At 35.3% G+C, this 22,145-nt stretch overlaps 1 protein-coding gene across 2 annotated transcripts in view; it reads left to right on the top strand.

Moving 5' to 3' along the window:
• Nucleotides 3,160-22,145, top strand: part of LOC100620198 (T-cell receptor-associated transmembrane adapter 1) — a 36,901-nt gene continuing 17,915 nt past the window's right edge. The window contains exons 1-2 of one of the 2 annotated variants that reach the window (XM_003358820.4): nt 3,160-3,609; nt 15,838-15,945. In XM_003358820.4, coding sequence (XP_003358868.1) covers nt 3,603-3,609; nt 15,838-15,945 — 115 coding nt within the window. In that variant the 5' untranslated portion in view covers nt 3,160-3,602. The remainder of the gene's footprint in view (nt 3,610-15,837; nt 15,946-22,145) is intronic. The other variant, XM_021070416.1, reaches the window with a different exon arrangement.

Here is a 22,145-nt window from a genome sequence, read left to right as displayed (position 1 = left end):
AATCACACAGAGATAAATTCTATTTCTATAAAACAAGCTCTATTACAACTATAAAAGTAATACAAATTATTGTAAATAATTTTAAATAGGTAAATATATAAAATGTGATGTCAAAGTCTCAGGTAATCCCTGCTCTGAACACTTTGGAACTCCTTGGACTTAAAAAAAGTGTGTGTGTGTGTGTGTGTGTGTGTGTGTGTGTGTGTATACAGATGTAAATACACTATAGTGATAAAAATTATAAAACTGATAAATAACCATAAAAAGAGGTTGGAAACTGGGCCTGTTTTTATATGACCCATTTTTTTTATGCATGTGGAAGCTCTAAATAGTAACTGTCATTATATTTTTTTTTTTCCTTTGGCAACAAAACCTCATTTTTACTGGCTTTAAAATCTTCATTTCTTGACAGGTGCCCATCAAAACCATATACCTTCCCCCTAGATTTCCTTCAGCATTTCTGTTTCAAGCTTGTCAGGACATTTCTGCTTAGTCTAGCTATCTTCTAAACTTCATTTTGATAACCCTTCTCATTAAAAAGTACGACAGAAGCCTCATGTTTATTTATTATTTGAACATGACTCGTGAAGCCATCATTCAAATCTCTGAATGCACTCCCTAATATATTTCTTAGCAAACATATATCTGTAGGTATTTTTATATTCTGATAATGTCTTCATGTGCTCAGCCATCTATATATAACAGAAAGCTATCATTTCCCCCTCTGGCAGATTTCAAACATCTGTGGAGCTATCTAATGCACAGACACGGACTTTCCGTGTGACCTTGGACAATCTTGTTCTCTCTCCTGAGTATATAAATCTACAGAATAGGGAACATTATAATGCAGATCACTTATCAAGAACATGATAATAATTAGAAATCGTGAAGTAGTTCGGATTTATCAGCCTAAATTTGATATTTTGGAGATGCCAATCATGCACATTATGTACAATCATGTACATCAGCTCTTTTAACCCATTAGGTAATACTCAAAACATGTACCACAGGCTGCCTTGTCAACCTGAAGAAGGAGGTAGACCTTTCTTCAGTCCCTGCCTGTCTGCTCCAGTCTTGTCTTCTCCTGATCTCTGCAGACTTGTTTGTGTGAGTCCATAGACTTGAGACAGGTAAGCCTGAGGCATCTTCAGGAGCTGTCCCATTGGTGGGTTTGGTTTATCTCTCTGTTGGGTTGTTCTGAGAGGTACACTTCTTGGGTTAATGACAGAGTTCTCGTATTTTTACTCGAGTCATTGCTGAGTCTGACCTTCTCTGCATCCAGAGGCAACTACTGAACACCCTTATTTTTTCTAGGATTGTGCTTTCTGGATCAGTCAGAATGGGGCATCCTCATACCTTCTTTTCCCACTCTCTGCACTGGTCTTATTCTAACAAGGGGGTGCCTGCACCTAAACTCCCAGTCTTAAGACTCTCTTTCCCATGTCTTCTACATGCCCCAGTGGATAAAAACAGGGATCTGCTTTGCCCCTGTGTTTGGGTCCCTCTTGGGTAATCAATATATTTCCCTTCTGAGCTTGGGACTTCTACCCTTCTTGCCAGTCATCTTGTTTTAGGATCAAAGGGTTACCCCTCCTGTTCATTAACAGTTGGGATCTCTTGTCTTAAACTGATGTCTCAGAGCTCCAAACTTCCCTGGAAGTCTGAGAGTCAGCTCTTCATCAGTCTCCATTCCTGGGTTCTATCTAATTCTTGGATGGACACTTCTGATCCTATGTTGTCCCCTTGTCCCTCCATGAACCTGAGACTTCTGTTCCCTTGAACTCTTGGTCTGTAGATATCCATGTCTGCTTCATACAACCTGCTGTCTGCTAATGGATGGCACCTGACAAGTAGATTTAGAAAAAGCTCTGAAACCTAAAAACCTAAAACATCAAAAAAGTCATTTAGGTTTCCTTTCTTGTAGGACTTATCTAAGCCTTTAATATACTAAAACGCATCCATAGAGGTGAAAATATACACATTTTTTCCAAATATATTTGTTGAGGGAATATTTTTTTTCTCTAAGAGATTTCCTCAAGACCTAGAACAAACTGTGTTCTGTGAAACACATTTTGAAAATGCTTTTTTAGATAAGACTAGAGAGTCTCCATGGTCTCTTTCAGTTTTATAAATTCTGATTCAGTAATTCAAAAGAAATATTTTAGAGGGACATGATCAAAGTGGAAAAATCTGTTAGTGTTTATTTAACTCTGTCCAAGGACTAGAGAAGCACTGTATTTTGGTTACTAGGGAGTTTTTTCTGTAGTAAAGCAGGAGGAACGCAGAAATCAAACATTCTTTTGTTTATTCAATTATTGCAAGAATATTTATCAAGACTGACAATGTACCAAGCATTATTCTAGACCCTAGATTGCTAATGATGGATAAGATCAGTGCTCTCTCTGCCCTCAGGAATCAGCCAGAGCCAGCCACCTAGTATTTTTGCTCTGAGCATGTGCATCCAAAATCTCATTCTTAAGTTTCCTTTACAGTTTGAATTCTTAAATTTTAAATACATTTTTTTTCTGCAGTAAACTGAATTCAGGTCTGTCATTCTTTTATAAAGAAAATTGGAGAAGCACATAAGCAAATAGGCATAATAAGCACACAATATGCAGCAGGCATACATACTCAGAAGTATACACAAACATAGATACAAATGAGATTATTTTTATCTAAACGATGTTAAAGATAAAACACTACCATTGATATATACATATGACTTTCTCAGAACATTTTCCAGAACACCTATACTAAAATAACCCAGGGTAATTATGAAAATGTAGCACTCCACTCCAAATAATCCAATTCAGTAGGGATCAGGAATATGCATGTTAAAGTAATGTCACATAACATACTTATGCACACTAACATTTACGAACTTCTGATATTGAGACCCCAGGGTGGGTGTTAAACTGGAGCTTATCACCCTGTGGCCCTAGGTTGGACAGCAGGACTGCGGGGGAAGACTTGACAGGAAAGAAGGCAAGCACCCAATGTCTCCATGGGATAATGTCTGGAAGGTACCCAATGCATAATAAGAGCTCTAAAAGTGTTAATTCCTTTTCCTCTGTCATGCCTCAAAGAAAACACAAGCAATAGCTGAGGTCACCTGGGGGCTTCTTGTTCTTTCCTCCTCAGGTTGGTATATTTTACTTTGTTTTCATGTGACCTCACTTGGGAGGAGATCTCTAGGTTGTTTCCAGAGACATGGGAGATTCCTCCAAGTCTAATTCATACCTTGATTTTATTATTTATTTTAAATTTAGATCCAGGTATTGATAAAATTCAAATGTCAGAGTACAGAGGCTTGTGGGATTTTTCTTCTCACGTTTCACAAAGATTTAGCAGCATGCTGGTTTCAGATCAAAACTCTAGAAGCCTCCATCACCACATTTCCTGTTTGTAACTGAACAAAGTACACACAAAAGATTTTAAGAAACAGAAGAGAGAAAAAAACGGAGGCATAGATAAAGACAAGGTTTACTGCCACACTGCTTCTCACGTAAGAGCAACGTTACTTAGGAAAAAAGGTTTGGGGAAACATTTTTAATCCATACATTTGCCTATGGCTACATAAGGATTTTTCTGAGAAAAGAAGCATGTCAGGTAAGTGGCATTTTAAATTCTTTTGTTTAATTTCTATGCCTAAATACTCACATAACAATTTCTAAGCCTCTAGCAAAAAGACACTTAAGGCTTGGAAAGTAAATTCGTTTATGCAATTATTTTAAAAGTGTGAAATAACCTTTACCATAATTAGAACATATTTTGATAAATATATTAATGAGCATAATTTGACTACTTTGTCTTTAAAAAAAGGTTTTATAATATAAAGCTAGTTGAAGCTATTCAGTATGTGTTATTTTTAAAGACAAAGTACTTGTTTAAAGTACTTGTTATTTTTAAAATATTTATTTATTTATTTGAATTTTTAGGGCCGCACCCATGGCATATGGAGGTTCCCGGGCTAGGGGTTGAATCGGAGCTGTAGCTTCTGGCCTATGTCACAGCCATAGCAATGCGGGATCCGAGCCTCATCTGTGACCTACACCACAGCTCGTGGCAATGCAGGATACTTAACCCACTGAGTGAGGCCAGGGGTCAAACCTGCGTCTTCATGGACATCAGTCAGAAGTTTCCCCTGAGTCACAATGAGAACTCCATTATTTTAAAAGGAACTTTTGTTAACCATGCATATTCCTCTTCAATTTAGTTATAAAGCAGATTAGGAGGAATGATATTCTAATCCCATAGATTTTAGGCATTATATTATCCTCCTAGAAATCAATCCAATCATCATCTTTCAGAGAGATGACAATTTTTCAGTTGTCAGTGAGAATTCCATCACTTGTGGAATGGACTGCGAGGGTTGGATTCACATTGATTAGCTAAATGTCTGCTTCACTATGATTACCATTCCCCTTCGTTCTTTACGTATTTTTAATTTCTTAAATAAATACTTTTTGTAATAACTGAAGCCATACATATCAATAAAGTGAGAGAAGTGTGAAATATACATGAAACAAATTTTACGTAGTTTTTTTCGCCTTAAGAAATATTTCCTATTTACTTCCAAATTTACTTCTGTACAATCTATGTGGTTTGCTCTTCATAGCTGAAAGAGTATACATATAATCATATTTTTTCACTTATATTGTAATTTAAATACTTCCATCTTTATAATAACTTCTGCTTAATTGTTTTATATGAGTGCACAAAGTGATACCTGTTGGGTTAATTGTAGTTTACTTAGTTATTTGTTTATTGTTAGACATTTATGTTATATCCAGGCTTTTTACATTTTGGATGACAGAAATACAAACAACTCTATAGGTTTTTCTATATTATGTGTTATTTTCTTAGAAAAAATTTCTAGACAGCAAATTATTGAATAAGAAGTTATGAACGTTTTATCTCATTATTACCAAGTTGCTTTTCCAGCACTGATGCCAATTCACTCTCATTCTAGCAGTGTTTCTCCTTAACAAGCTGGTCTCATTTAAAAGGAAAAAAAAAAAACTTTACTAATTTGATAAACAAAACATTCTAACCCATTGTTTAATATGTATTACTTTGATTATAATGATGGTGAACATTTTTGCATGAGTTTTAAGTTGTTTATAATTCTATCATTTGTGAATTTCTGAATACATCTTTTGCTTATAATGGTGCTAATAGTATTTTTAATATCAATATGTATGAGCCATTTATAAAGATAATAGATATTACAGTTTCTGTGAATTTGCTTTCCAGTGTTTTCACACAGAGAACATAAACTGATATATGATTTTCACAACTCTCTTTATATTTTCCAGGTACATATACTATCAAAGAACAAAAACAATTGTTCCAGTTTTGCTAATGCCCTGCAAGAAATGGACATAGCAATACTATGAACAATTGCCATGAGCTGACGGTCATGGGGAACTTGGGGAACTTGGTATGGGTAGGAGGTCTGAAGGCAGCGAATATGATGTTCCACTATTTCCCATTAATTAATTCTAAATTTGGAAGGGGTGATAAAATTTCCTCCATAGTATTTCATGGTTTAGATTTGGATCTCTTCAGGTGTAACACAGATGTCCTCCAATGTCAATTAATACATAAAATTCCACAGAAGAGATAAAATATATACAGTATTTGCCATTAAAGCCCCATAGATCTTAAAAGCCAACAAACAAAACTTAAAACCAAAAATCTGTATGTGAGAGACTCAGATGATATTTCTTTTTCATTTAGATATACAAAGTTAAAAAGAAAATAAAGGGGAACACAATGAAACAGTGAGGTTATTCCTAGTTGAGTAAAATAAGGTATGTAAAGAAAAACCCAAATCTGATGGAAATCCTGTGAAATTGGATTGTGATGATCATTATACAACTACAGATGTGATCAATTCATTTGAGTAATTAAAAAAAAAATAAAAACCCAAATCTTTCCTTTTCTCCTATCTATATGACTTGCAGTCACTCTATCAATAAATGTGTCAGCATCATAATTCCTACTATGTTTCTGCATTCACACAAAATCAATATTAGATGAATCAAATGGCAAAAACAACTCCTTTGGGCTCCCATTAATTTAGGTTAAACAATGATTCACAATTTACTCATACATCACTATTTTTGGAAAAAATTTCATTGTTTTTACTTAGTGTCCTCTTCCCTTGAACCTCAGTCACCTCTTGAGAACAATGAAAGCCTTTCTTTTAGAGACCAGGTAGGACTAATTTATGAATTGTTTCAAACACAGACGTTCTTTAAAGAGAGGTCAAAAACAATGTTTCATCGTTTAAATTTAGATAATATTTGACAGTGAATTTGAGAAAAGTTAACTCAGAAATGACTGTCTTTTAAAGGTCACAGCTCTAATAATTAAATATCTACAAATTGCTAGTTATTAGTAAATAAATAAATATTGGGCTATTTTCCAGTTATTTTTATCATTTAATTTTCTCAGCATTTCTCAATTTAAAAAGTAGAGAGAAAAAAAATTTTAACAGGACTTCTTGAAATATTAAAAAAATTTAGTAGTTATTATTTAATATGAGTAGGTATTTTGTTGGATGAAATTTGCTACACACCCATGCCTTCTTCAGAGGCTACTAACCAAGATGCTTCTCCAATAGGAAACAATAAAGTACATATACAAAGTGGAACAGCTAAATAAAAATAAAGAGAGGTGTATCTACAGGAGGGATTTTGGCAGTATTTCAACCCCAACAGAATTACCAAAGCTTAGCAATTCCAAGTTTAATGATAAAAGAGACCAAGGTCATAGTCTTGGAGGAATCATAACATACTGTCCTAAAATCTACCCTTCATGTCACTCCTATATGTCTGCTTTCCTCAAGTCCAATAAGTATAGATTAAGAGGGATCATGATGTGCTGGTAAGTGGGAACTTCTAGGTTTACAATTGGCTCAGTGTGAGATGATTGGCCAAGTCCCATGGCTGGTAAGTGACTACCCTCCTTCTCTCTTCACACTGTTCAAAGTAGACACTGTTCCAAAGCCTCCTATTGCTGTTGTCCCTTGCCCCACCATGGTCCCTCTCCGACATACTTGGTTCACTCTCAAATAACCTTCTATTCGTAATAGACACTCATTTAAGGTTGGCGGTTTTCAAATTTTGCAATAAAAAAAAATAAATTATTTACTTAAAAGCCTGGGACTAGATTTGAGAACCTCTTCCAGTGATGGTGCCCGTGACTCTAGTGCTCTTTATTGATAGGATAATGGGGATAGATAGTGGTAACAGCGGCTGTGTGGACAGTGACAATGTGCCACATCAGAGTCATCAAGAATGTGCCTCGTTTGGCACCCAACAATCACCATAGTAAGAAAAATCCATTTTATGAATAGAGTCCATGGGGATTATAATATCAGAACTTTTATGTGGAAATTTCTGGGGTACCTAAAAAAATATATGCACATTCATGGAATGCAAAGAAGAGATGGTCACTGCTCTGAGAGAGTTTACAAACCAAAGAAGAGAAACCATCAAGAGAAGGCTTATCTTATATACTATACTTAACGCTTGTCTCAGTTACAGATCCCCTGAAGGAAAAACAATTAAGGCATTGAATTTATCGCTTTTCTATTGTTAATTGTTTAAGTAAAGACCTCTACATAATTCAAATCTGCCAGCAGAAAAACATTACATTGCTTAACTGGATTTCCTTCCAGAGTATATGTAATTGTAAATGCCAAACGCAGTGCCTTCTAAGTACTCTTGGCTTTAAGGGAGTCAGAAGTCTTATAATTAAACCTATTACTATTAGCCCCTGATAGCTGAAAGCTAGTTAGAAACTTAAATCATGGTTTTCCTAGCTGTCATTGCCTCATTAATAACTTCCTGAAGTCTTTGGCTTTGTGATTCTAAATAGCTAAATTAAAATTGTGTGGGAGTTCTTTTAAATTGATAAAAGCTAAACAAAAATAATTACAATTAATGCATAGTGATACTAAAGATTGCATTTTGGGGGGCAAGAATATTTAGGCTCTTGGCACATTTACTGCTATAGGAGGCAGTACTGTCTGTACTGAATGGACACCCACAGGGTGCTGGAGTACTCTCCACACTGTATAGGGAAATTAACTGGGTATGGGGAGGGGTGTGTGTGTGTGCGAATATTTACGCGAGTCTACCATTCCAGTTGAAAATCCCCACCACTGACCTATTCAATATCTTCTCATCTCTGTGTTTTGCCCTGTTTTTCAAAAAGGGGGCATTTATTGTTGCCAATCAAAAAAATTATGATAGATATCAATAATGTCATGAAGTACACAGCTTCTAAATGAAAACCTTCCTATTTGCAACTCAGGTCAAATTACAAAAGAAAAATATCTTAGGAAACAAAAGAGTTAGATTGGAATCACAGACTAAAATCATCATTCCTAAAATCAGAGGAAAACTGGAGACCATGCTAAACCAAACCCACACATTAGAATTTAGCCTGTTTTAGGAGTTCCCGTCATGGCGCAGTGGTTAATGAATCCGACTAGGAACCATGAGGTTGCAGGTTCGATCCCTGCCCTTGCTCAGTGGGTTAACGATCGGGCGTTGCTGTGAGCTGGGTGTAGGTTGCAGACGCGGCTCAGATCCCGCGTTGCTGTGGCTCTGGCATAGGCTGGCAGCTGCAGCTCCGATTCAAGCCCTAGCCTGGGAACCTCCATATGCCACGGGAGCGGCACAAGAAATGGCAAAAAGACCAAAAAAAAAAAAAAAAAAGGCCTCCAACTGATTATGTGAAACACATTTACTGCAAAAGCAAATGACAAAACCCACTCTAAAGGAATGTGCAGTTTGGCCTAAGCTCTTGCTTTAGAGTTGCTGATATAGTTCATTAAAATTGTTAGGACTTTCCTAAAGCCTTTAGTGTAAGTACAGTCTCATGCTATCGATTTGTTGTTTCTTTGTAGCTGAGAGCAAAATTATCTTCTTGAAGCAGTTAGTGGACTAATAGAACTTTTCAGTGCTCCCTTTAACACAGAGAAAGGAAAATTTCTAATTGAAATACAATTTTGTGAGAATGATAGGATAATTTATAGCTAGAATTAATGTAATTTTTAAACTGAAATTAGGGCCTTCTGTCTATAGCCTTAAGTACACATTTTTATATTTTGCTATATTTTATCTACCCAAACCACAACAGTTTATTGGGTATAACTAAATGCTAGATGCTGTGAGAAATGGAAAGGAAAAAACTGAGTGCCAAGGAGATTGATTTTATTAGTTCTCCCAAAGATGATCAATTCTAGAGATTTGTTATAATTTTCTGTGTATTTATTTGCTTTCTTACCCTTCCCCAGAGAGGTATTTGAAGTACATAGAACAGTATAAAGGATAATAAAACAAATCAAGAGAAAATAAGAGCAAGGGATATGACTAGTTTACAAAAACGAGTATCATACAATCTTAGAGATTTAAGATAGATTGGGTATCAAATGATACACAAAAACAGACAAATGACCAAAGACAGTAGTCACATGGATTATAAGAGTGAAAATGTGCCTGCTCTTGAGGGAATCCCCATCTTCCTATGCCTGATATCAAATGATGTATTAAACAATATCTTCTAGCCCATAGCATCTCTATAATTAATTAATTCAACAGCAAGTTTCATACAGTTGGTTCTTTTTCTTAAAATAAGTTTTAGTTTGCCCTGATAACAAAGGCAGAAAATATAGAAAATGGAAAGAACAAAAAGAGTAACAGAGAGTTAATTTTTATTTTCTGACTACAACCTGAATTTCAGATCTCTGTTGCCATTTTAGCCAAGTCATCAGCTTAGATGGAAGCAGGTTTGATATTAAGAAATACAGGGAAAGTCACTGAAACCTCCACTCAGAGGTAGATCCAAGGAGAACTACAGGGAGATCAAAAATCTCCTTTCAAAATCAGTTTTACACGCTTTCAGCATGTGTGTAACAAATAATCAAGTTTCTAAAATAAGTGTCAAGGGGATCTGATGTAACGGTTTTAGACAGGACTATTTCTAAAGCAAGGTGATTTGCAACCCTGTAATTTGGCCAAAGGTAAATTATTAAAACATCCATTAAATGCCTAATTTTAAGCAGTGCATCTTTTTTGTCAATGTGTGTTCTTAGGTTAAGTTATACTATACTGTATTGTATTAGGGTATATAATTTCCAAGATGAAAATAAATAATTAAGAATATCTGCCAAGAGCAATAATTTGAGTTGTAAGCACAGTATGTAGTCTTCAGTCATTCTCTCTCTTCAATGACTAGACAAAACAATTATTGCATGAGGCTATTGTTGGATTATGAAGGTAGAACCATGCTGTCAGCATACACAAAAACATCAGTTTTTCTGTGCTCACAGTAAGAGGGTGTGCACAGTAACAATAAACATACTAGGTCTTTAAGGTAAATGCTGGAGAGAAGTGTGTGAAAGTCCATCCCTATTTTATGTTTCTCAAAATTATTATGTGGTCTATGAAGAGATTGTTTCTATTCACCCTGACCCTTATCTTTATGCAAGCATCCCAGTTTGAATAAATGAATAATTCATATATTTCCTAGGGTTTCAATAGGGTTCCCGACTTAGCTCAACTCGCGAGCTATTTTCTAAATTCCTTTTTCTGGAGATTTTAATGACATCAGTTAAATTCCTTAAAGACTGATTTTTTTTTTTTTTCCTTTTTTGGCTTTTCCATGGCATATGGAGTTCCCAAGCCAGGGATCATCAGATCCAAGCCACAGTTGTGACTTACACCACAGCTGCAGTAACACCGGATCCTTAAACTACTGTGTAGGGCTAGGGATTGAGCCCGTCTCCCACCGCTCCAGAAATACCACCAAATCCATTGTGCCACAGCAGGAACTCCATGGTTTTTTAAACAGGAAAATAAAATTTTACATTTATAGTTGTTTCCACCCCCATAAATCTAATCAGGTACCTGGCTGTTATCACCAACTTCCTTGTACTAAATTTCCTAGGAAACAAATAATCAGTAGATTTTTTGGCAAATACAGATTCAGGGCAGAAAGAATTAAGATATTATTCATGTGTACTCTGACCAACACTAGAGTGAGTTGCTCTTCGCAGGGATCTGTTTCCCAAGCACCTGGGAGGTAGGTTCTTTCTCCTCAACAGAGACAAATGTAACATAATCTTCAATTGTCTTTTCCTGGCTTGTGGATGCGTCTAGGTCTCATACTTGATCAGAACCTTTCTATTGGCCATGGTTATTACATTACCCTTCTTCACTCTTCAGTTGTTTAGGCAGTTGACACATGTTTAGTGAACACTTACTTTGTGCTGAATAGGTTGCAGAAATAATAGAAGAAGTCTTATTAGTTATAAGATAATAACCATAAGATAACAATAATAGCTACCTTTATTGAACATTTTATTAATGAGAAACACTATTCTACAAATCTCCTTACATTTTAACTCACCGAATCCCCATAACAATAAGTACAATGAGGAAATTAAAGTGTGAAATTAAGGAGTTCCCATTGCGGCTCAGCAGTAATGAACCCACTGATATGAAATGATAAGTATGCTATTGAAAAAATGCAAGTGCTTCAGAATGATTGGAGCATGGTATATTATTGGATGAGTATAGTAGATAAGTCCTAAAAGACAGGCAGGAGACAAAGTAACATTTTGTGGAAATAATTCATGGTAAGGAAAAGAAAAGTGAGACGTCCTCCATGTTTAAGACAGAGAGAGGAGCAGGCACCTTATCCTGAAGGACTTGTGTCACAGGCTGCAGTGGAAAAGACAAATAGACCACTTTCTTCAGAATGTATGGTTACAGTTTGTGTAAAGATAGTAGCAAGTTTAAAAGTGGTGATTTATGTAGCAAGGATTAATGGAAAGAGCCTGTAACATAAAGTCAGGGCAGGTTGAACTAATAGGAACAGAGGCCAAATTGACCTAAGAAGGGTCTTCTTAGTACTGTGCTTTAAAATGTTGGCTATCAAGACATCAAAATTCTTTGAGATGTGCACCATTTTTTGATCCAGCAATTCACTCTTTGGAATTTTTACTTAAAAAAATTAAGATTCGGTGCATGGTTTTAGTTAGTTATTCATCACAAGATTGCTTATATAACTAAAAAATTAGAAGCAACTTAAGTGACTAACAATAAGGGATTAAATAAATTATGGAAAATCCAGGTAATGGAATAAAGGGCAGCTAAAAGAAATGGAAAGATATTTTGTTTATAGGAAAATAAACATACTATAAAATTATTGGGGGGAAAGTAAATAACAGTATAGTCTGTATAACTAAATCCTATGCCTCTGACTGTAACAACTTCTACACAGAAATAAGTTTGCACTTATATTAACTGAAGTGTTGATTGCAGTTGATTCCCTTTGTTTTTGCTTATCTGAATTTACTGTTTTTCACTTTGCACACAGATGAGGTATATAAGTATGGTCTCTTTGTAGGAATTAAAATTCACTTATGTAAATATCATCAAACACAGTCACTGTAGAGGGTCAGTGATTTAGAGTCTACATTTGGCTGAATGAATAACCTAAAATGATAGTTGTGACATAACCTTAATAGAAAATATACTGGGTGCCCTCAAATTACTTTAAAACGTCGATGAACTTAGATCTGTACCTAGACTGTGGGTCCTTAAGAGACGTATACAAGGAAGAGAAAAGAAAAATCTTTAATGTTATATATCATTAATTTAATCATTAATTTAATAATAGAAATAAGAAATTAATAACCCTGTATTATGATAGCAAAGAGGGAAACTGAGACCTATCTGGCAGGTGAGAGAGCTTGCTAGCACCACTGTTCACCATTATAGTTAAATCAACCATCTGACAGGGATTATTATTAACAGGAAGTGGAGAACAATTGATCTCTGAAAGTTTGCCTTAAAAACTTCCTTTAATCCAGCAATTCTACTCCTAGGAACCTTTCTCCAGATAAATCTACAATCAAAGAAAAAGTCCAATGGAATTTCTTGCATTATTAGTTCTAAAAGAAATGCTTTTAGGAGTTCCCATCATAGCTCAGTGGTTAATGAATCCAACTAGGAACCATGAGGTTGTGGGTTCAATCCCTGACCTTGCTCAGTGGGTTAAGGATCTGGCATTGCCGGGAGCTGTGGTGTAGGTTGCAGACACAGCTTGGATCCCATGTTGCTCTGGCTCTGGCATAGGCCAGCAGCTGCAGCTCTGATTAGACCCCTAGCCTGGGAACCTCCATATGCTGCAGGAGGGGCCCTAGAAAAGGCACAAAGACAAAAAAATAAATAAATAAAAGAAATGTTTTTAAAAAATCAGAATGTCTCTCTTAGAGAAATGGGTATACAAATTATGTTATAGCAACACTATGAAATTGTTATGCAAACACTAAAAATAACATGCTAATATGATAAAATTCCTCCAAACACACTGGCAATTTTTTTAAAAGAAGACAATGTAAAGTTAGTGTCCCATTTATGTTTCAACAGAGGACCTTAAATATTCTTCTATATTTTGATATTGTTGGAATTTTTAAAATGTATACTCAGCAGGCATTTGTTTTTTAATAAAAAATTAGATATGAATAAAATAATTCTAAAAATACATGCAGTATCAAAATAACTAGAATTTCTAGTATATTTAAAATAGCTAATTATTGCTTCATAGAATTCTATACATATTTATGGGATTATGTTGATGATGAGTAAATTAGGTTCCTCCAAATCTTAAAATCTTAGTGTTTTTAACCAAATTAATTGGTAGCTCTATTGAAGAAAATAAAAGACTATTCAAGTCTTCTGTTGTTTTTTTTTTTCTTCACACATTTTATTTTATTTTATTGTCTTTTTGCTATTTCTTGGGCCGCTCCCACGGCATATGGAGGTTCCCAGGCTAGGGGTCTAATTGGGGCTGTAGCCACAGGCCTACACCAGAGCCACAGCAACGCGGGATCCGAGCCGCGTCTGCAACCTACACCACAGCTCACGGCAACGCCGGATCGTTAACCCACTGAGCAAGGGCAGGGACCGAACCCGCAACCTCATGGTTCCTAGTCGGATTCGTTAACCACTGTGCCATGACAGGAACTCCTTCTCTGTTTTCTTATACTTTATGAAATACAGAAATCCCCTTAAAGAAAATAGAACCACATATACACTGTCATTATCAGTTAATTTTTCCCATTTATTATTTCTTAAAAAATTTTTATAAACACTGGACTATAAGTCTGGCACAGAGTAGAAGGCAGAAATGGTCCTATTCTCTGTGAAGCTTACAGTGTTTTGAACATCTGACTACATGGTACAAAATTAAAGAGGTAGCAGATATTAATAGACAGTTTCTGGTGTTAAAAGAGCAACAGACTAGGTCAAAAAAAGCAATGTATAGATAAATAAGTGATACGCAAATTATGTGCATAGATATATATGTACATCATAAATCCAAATATATTTTATATACTTAATCACTTCTATGCCTAACTATGCTCATTTAAGAATAAAGAGTCCCAATAAATAAATAAAGCCCCCCAAATACACAGAAAGCAGCTAAACAACCATTGCACTATCAATAATTCAAAGAAAACATTTAACAACTCAAATGTCAAATTCGAGATACAGAAAATAAGTGAAATAGAGAAATACAAAGAACATCTGACTTTATGGAGTCTTTATTTGATGGTTGAAAGATAGGCTACAGAAATTAAACTTATTTCCCTCCTATTAAAGTTTTGCCTGTTCTGTTTATTTTGTTTAATGTTGTGGTGTTTGGATTTCTTTGAAAGGGCCTAAAATGTTCCATAGAGTCAGAGAGAGAGAGAGAATTGGGACTGTGAAGAGACAATCTCTATTATAGCTGTTATCACATTGCATTTCTAATTATGTGTTTACATATTCAGGTCCCAACCAAATAGAGAGTTCCTTGAGGGCAAAGATTCTGTTTTCTTATCTTAATTCGCTATTATAGGGCACAGTTCCTGGCACAGAAAAGATATCTAATTGATACTGATTGAAATCATAAATATATATTATTATAGAATCACAAGTTATTTCTCTGGGGTCAGCACTCACATGGGTATGTAGCTACTAAGAAAATTAGCTGAATTTTACATATGTATGTAAATATATCTCATTTATGTTTTATAATATATTTATAAATATATTTGTAATTAGGCTAATTATGTTAGTAGTCATGTATGTATGAGTAAAGATAGCCATAAATAATCAAGGACAACTGACAGGCAATATTCCACAAAATCCCCTCTACAGCTCAGGAATGAAAAAAGAGTCCCTCATGGAGGGGAAGTAGAAGCATAATCAACTCTCTATTATTTGTTCATGGGGCTCTAAATAGTATGAGAGAACTGCTTATGAGCAGTCCTGACAAAATTGGATTTCTATGATTCTAGAATCGTTTTATTCCAACACACAGTGTCCTGTAGTACGGGGATTAATATAAGTTAGTAAAGGATTCTCCATAAATAATGTAAGCAGGCATGACTATGGACTGAGGATTAAAAAACGGGGGAGAGTATAGCCAATTGTGATTCTGCATAATTTGGAAGCTCTTGATTTTGAATGGAATTTTTTATAAGCAGTCACCAGTTGTCAAATTTTAGTAGCTAGAGTAAAAATGACTTCAATTTCATCATCAGTTAGCATCTGGGTAACTTGCTTCCTTTAATCCAGGCTGAATTTTTAATACCCATTTTGAAGTCTGATAAAAAGCCTTTGGCTGTCAATGCTAATTAATTTCTTGACAGAGGATTTGTCCTTCATTCTGAATAAAGACAGTGGTTTTAATTGTGGGAACACTCAGTTAAAATGAGTAAACAGCTACTATATTAAGTGTGTGTGTTGCTTTTGTTTGCAGAAAATGGATGCCAGTTTTATGTCTGGGCAATTCTAGCCTTCTTGGGTTTAGCTTTGACTATATCGCTGATCTTCAACATTTCGCACTATGTGGAAAAGCAGCGCCGAGGTAAGACATTTTGAGAATCAGCCATATGATACCTGCTTAAACAGAGATTGAGTCACTGGGAAACCTAGAGAAAAATACAATTTCATGCAATATTCTTCAATAGGATATTTTTATCTGTAGAAAATCTATTTGATGCATTTTTTCACCCTGAGGGTTCTCTTAATTTAAGAATACAATCATGTTAGAAATGTAAACAGACTCAATTTTAGCTCTCTACTAGAGGGTATAGGGTAGGAAGGTATTATCCTGGTAAAATGTATTTTTCCATCTTACTCCTCCAGTTGAACAGCTCATGAAATTATAGCCTATTCTGGAGCATCCATGAAGGTTCTTTCTGGTAGAATGAGAAAAGTGATGACTAGCTCTTTCAGGTTTCACTCAAGTCTACTCAAACATCTCAGCATCAGTTAGGGCCTCTACAGTACAGCAGGTTCAGTTGGGATCAGAAGGGAACTGGAAAAGCAATAGAATGAGCTATAGTTTGTTATCCCACATTTCCAGAGTCTAGGAGGGCAGAAGAAGAGACCTACCACCATCAGCTTTTTTCTTCAATAAGGTAGATAGCTCAGGAGTGAAAAAACCATGTGGCTTTCTCCCTCTCATGCCATGATTGAAATAGTGTGATACCCAGCAAGTGACACAATAACTGCACGCTGTAGGCAAGTCAACTTAGGTATGTGTGCTGAATACATGGATATGTGGATGGCAGAATGAAAGTTCAGCTGTTTCTCAAAGTGATATTAATATCCTAGAATCAAAATGCAATTGGGGGCAGGACATTTAAGTGGTAAATACATTTTCTTTAAACAGATGGAAATAAATAAAGCAAAGTTAACAAAACTAAGTTAGATACATGTATCCAAGAAAAAGTGCATGAAGCCAATTTAGAACAATGATCAGATTCCAGGGAGAGCCCTTGATCCTCTTAAAAGTGTCTCCTTGTGTTGATAATGCAATATATGAAGGTATTATTGTCATGCAGATTGAAAAAAAAAAAAAGATGAGAGGCACCAGAAAATGAAATGACATGGCTGAGGTCACACATTTATTCAATACCAAAATCAAGGATAAGTGTTCAGTTTTTCTAATTATCTGTTTAAAACAGTTTCCACCAGCATGTGATACTTTTACATTGTTGACCAAATGTTCTCAACCAGAGACCCAACATACTTTTAGGGTCTCTATTATTATCATTTCTATGCCTAAGATGAAATCTTAGGTAAGCAACACATTTTTATTGGCAATATTTTCAGTATTTTTTATAATTTTTGTTTTTTCCATTATAGTTGATTTAGCATTCTTTCAAATTCTACTATATAGCAAAGTGACCCAATATATTCTTTTTCTCCCATTATCCTCCACCATGTTCCATCACAAGTGACTGGATATAGTTCCCTGTGCTATACAGCAGGATCTCATTGCTTATCCACTCCAAATGCAATAGTTTGCATCTATTAACCCCAGACTCCCAGTCCATCCCAATAGTTTTTTAAGTCAAATATTTTTTCAGACTAATAATATATGTCAGTGCACGAATGAGCCATCATCAGATATCTTCTAAACAGTTTCCTTATTTTATAGAAAGAAAAAAGCTAAGAGTACCACATTTCTTTATACCACAGCTTGAGGGCTATCTTTTTAATTTCTTTATTAAAGTATTTTATGAATGCAGATAATATTGTCACCTAAATTAGAAAAAGGCAAATTGAGGGTTTTAAAAGTGAAATAAGGTAGGAACCAGGGCAAGAATAATTATCTGAATGAGTACTTCATTGATTCTGGCTGAAATCCTCTGGAGATTTGGGTGGGGGTAGGGGACAAGTGGGTTCATGTGTTAACTGAACCTAAGTGTCTAACTTAAACTTCAGCAAATTTGACCTATTTACTTTCAACCTAAATAGGCTTTCTCTTCAGCCCTATGATTGCACTGAATTGTGGTGAATATGAATATTCGGAGTCACTTTTTATCAGTGTGATCAGGATCAGGATTGGTCTAAGTTTACTGATGTGTTTATCACTTCTGCCCCAGAAGTGTTTGACTGTGCTAGTCTTACACTACAGTGTGAACAGGTTTTCCAATTCTCAATTTTGGGTAGTTTGTATATTAGAATTTATCTATATTCATACCATTTTGCTACCATATAAACTCCTTTGAGCAATTGTTCATACCAGTTTGCTACCATACAAATTCACAGGAGCTGTCTGTGATGGTTAGTTGACCACTGTTAAAAAATAGTAAGCAGGATTTCTTTTTAAGACAGATTTTTTTTGTTTGTTTTTAATTGTACATTCCCTTACCACCTCAGGCATGCTATACTGACACTATTACCTAAAATCAGCAAAGTGGGACGGGACATTTGAAAAAAAAAAACAGGAATTTGTGAAATATATTTATCGTTGTACTTTTAAAAAATCAATTTCAGTTTCCTCAATTGTTTTTAAAATCACAGCTTTTGAAACCAAGCTGTCTTGAACTACAATATCTCAATATTTACCTGGGAGATCTTGTCCAAGTAAAATCTCTTAAGTTTCAGTTTTCTTACCTAAAAAATAGTGGAACATACTTTCTAGACTATAGGGTCCTTGTAAGAAGTATAATACTTAGCACAGTGCCAGTATTTAGGAGGGGGGTCCTGGACAGGGTGTAGCCCACACCACCATTCCCGGTGACCCTGGTGCTTCCTTCCTTCCCTCCTTCCACAGAGATTTGTTAAAAGTTGACTATAGCTCCAATCTCATTTGATTTGAATGTCTGTTATTTCAGTGGACATTAGTCTTTCTGGCTTCTTCATCCCTCCCACTGTCCCTAAGTCCTCTCCAGCTCTCACTCCACTTCCTGTGCCATCTTTTTATTATTTAACATATCTGTATAATAACCTGAAGTTTAGCAGTAATGGTTTTGTTCAAGTCACACACAGGTTTGTTTTAGAGAGTTCTCTGTAGGCTTCCATGGAATAAGTTCTAAACATTAGCCTATCTCAATTTATTTTATTTGAGCAGTAAATAGCTAAAGACTTCTTGAAGCATCCCTCCTCTGTACCCACACCAGCTCCTTCATAGTGATCTATCTTATGCCCTACAGATGCATATGAACCTTGTGTGTTGCCCTGCAGCAGAGTCCTGCCTCTCCCTTCCGAAGGATGGTGAAAAAGACAGAGACCCTGGGGACAGACACCTAGAGAGAGGGGAACAGAGGCATGCCCCAGCTCCTTCCACATATCCCTGATGCTGAAGCCCCATTTCTCCCACCAGCCAAAGACACTACATCCTCCCCCAGCTCTGAGCCAGGTCCAGCAGTCTCTGACTACTCCAGACAGGATAACACTGTCCAGCAAGGAAGTCACCAGTTTCAGCACTGGGTCAAGTATAAGGATAGGGTTGTTACCTCACACCCTCATGCATACCCTCCACTTCTTTTAGAACACCCTCTTTTCCCTACCCTGCTGCCCCCCACAATCCCTAACATCTGCAATCTGCTAGGAATTATGGTACCACCTACTACCACCAAGGTTTGAGTTGGATCATGGGTAGGCTCACCCCTGTCCTCATAGGTCCAGGAAAACAAACAAAAAAAAAGGACTGAAAATTTACCCAATCTTTATTCATTAGGTCTTGTGTTTTATAGGTATGCAAATCTAACATTAGTCTTGGATCAATGTTCATTGATGCCAAAAGAATGCCCTTTGTTCTTATTTTGCCCCCCCTTTTCTCGCTACAGTCCATTCCCAACCCTTCAAATATTATGACTGCCTTCCTTTCTATTCCATATGAACAAACAGCTCTGTCTTTCTTTCTCACCCAGAGATTCCAAGTGGATTTGGGATTAGTTCTGCAAATTGACTCCTTTTCACTCCTCCAGAAGTCTCCTCCCTTTTTTGTTTCCTTGGAACAGACAGACTAGAAGAGATTCCATCATATTAGCCAGCTTTTCTGTCCCTTGCTCTGTGTACACAGTGCCCCTACATCTGGCCTATAACTTTTTATTTCTACATCTTTGTGCTATTCTTTGTGGCTAAGAAACTTGTAAGATATGACTCCACCCTGGCAAACAGTCAGTAAATAAATTTTGCTGGTGTATTAAATAGCTTAAAAAAGAAAATCTCTATTCCAGCAACAATGCAGTATCTACACATTCAATCAGATAGACAAGATAAGCCTCTCCTTGATGTTTTCTGTAGCAGAGCTGGGTAGAAGCTTTGAAATGGAGTTCTCCCTTCCCCCAAAATAAATCTTTCAATTTTATGTGATTCTTTGTCCAAATCTGTTCTTTAGGAAGATTACATTTATTTCTTTTTCTGATAGGAATGCATTTGCCTTTTCCTCCTATAAATCCCCAAAGTATTCTTTATCCAACTTTTCTTCTGTTTTGAGAAGGATAAACAACTGTATGGTTTGCTCATACATCAAAGTCCTATCAGTGTATCTCCTATTTGCTAGAAAATTATGGCACATATTTCACATTTTCACATTAAAAAATGTATCATAAAATTTGTATTACAGAATTTAAGCCATGTGCTCTTGTTTCTTGTTATGTATTGCCCATGGAAGGGTAAACACTATAAAGAGGAAAACATAAAAGCAAATGTTAGCTCCCACCGTCTCAACCATGAGCCTGACCACAGTGTTTATATCTGAATCACAGGAGAGGATTATGAAAACTCATCCAGCTTTTCTCACACAGAGTCTTGCAAACATAACTGCCTTATGGTAAAATAAAAACTGTTTTGCTTTATTAAATAAAGTGAAATATTTACATACCTTTTAAATCATACCATTTACTTTTAAATTAACTTATAAGTTGTCATGACAGAGCAAACTCTTTTCAAGAGCCTGAGCTGGCTGGGCTTTCTCCTTTCCTATAACTTGTACACTTTGAATGCTATGCCCCTATTTAAAGAGATCATATTCTATCACACTTGTTATAGTAACTGTTGTAAAACTAAAACCACACAAATACTGATGGTCAAACTCCAGATTATACAATTAAACTCTAAAAATAGTAATATGTAGTGGCCTTGAACTTTAAAGTTCCCTTTCGGGCTGCTTCTTCAATATAGTCAGTTCAGTGTATAATGTATTTACCCATCACTTATTTTCTTCTTCTTCTTCATATTGTTTTAGTTCCCTTTCTTTCCATCTAAGCATAACATTATATTGTATCCTTTATATAGCTGTTTAGCTTTCCTTTTTCACACAAAGTTTTTTTGATCTAAATTATTTTTTCTTTTTGCTTTTCTCTGCTGCTAATACCTCATTTTGCTGTAGAGCTCTCCTTTTACATATTACAGCAGTATATTTTCCAGGCACCATCATTCACACTCCAAGCATCTCCAGTTGGAAAATCCACATTATCTTTAAGAAATATCAGTGTATTTCGAAAAAACATTTTTACTCCATGTCTATTTTTTTCTTATAAAGACTGTAACTATCTTTTGTTTATTTTTTAATCTTTTAATTTACTACCCAGCTGGTGGCAATCCTCCTGCCAGAGATGATATTTGGTTTTTTTTTTTTTCAAATCTAACTTTGTTATAAATCTTGTATTTTTAAAAATAGCATCTTAATTATATTAGCTAGTTTTTGGCTAATCCATTTAATGAAGAAACTTCCCAATTCAAATCAGCACAATTAAATGTGGCTTGTTATAGGATATAGATTTAGAATGTATAATATTAAAAACCAACTTTTTCATTTTCTAAAATATTTTTACATAAATTACTTCGCTTATCTTCCATATCTGCTCCATGACATAGGTATTATTAACCCTACTTTAAAAACTAAGAATCAGAATTTTACAGTGATTTGCATGTTCATTTGCAATGAAATGCACTGAAGAGCTGGTATCCAAATCCAGTGCCTTCCAGTTCTTAAACCTGAATTTGGCCCTTTATACATCAGGCTGCATGTTGACTAAATTATTGTGTATGCACTTTAATTCTAGACAAATCTGATAATAATGACTCGAATGTAAACATACCCTTCATGTAAAAAGAAATCAACACAGTTTTATATTTTCTAATTTATAATTTTCTAGTCTATATTAACTATTTTTTAAAAATTGACATATAGCCAATTTATAATGCTGTTTCCAGTATACAGCAAAATGATTCAGTATGTGTGTGTGTGTATACATATATATGTGTATGTATATATATATATATATATATATATATATATATATATATTCTCTTTCATGTTCT

The sequence above is a fragment of the Sus scrofa genome, chromosome 13 (genome assembly GCF_000003025.6).
Source record: "Sus scrofa isolate TJ Tabasco breed Duroc chromosome 13, Sscrofa11.1, whole genome shotgun sequence".
Lineage (NCBI taxonomy): Eukaryota > Metazoa > Chordata > Mammalia > Artiodactyla > Suidae > Sus > Sus scrofa.
Note: the sequence above shows the minus strand (reverse complement) of the source record. Positions and strands in the feature narration are given on the sequence as shown.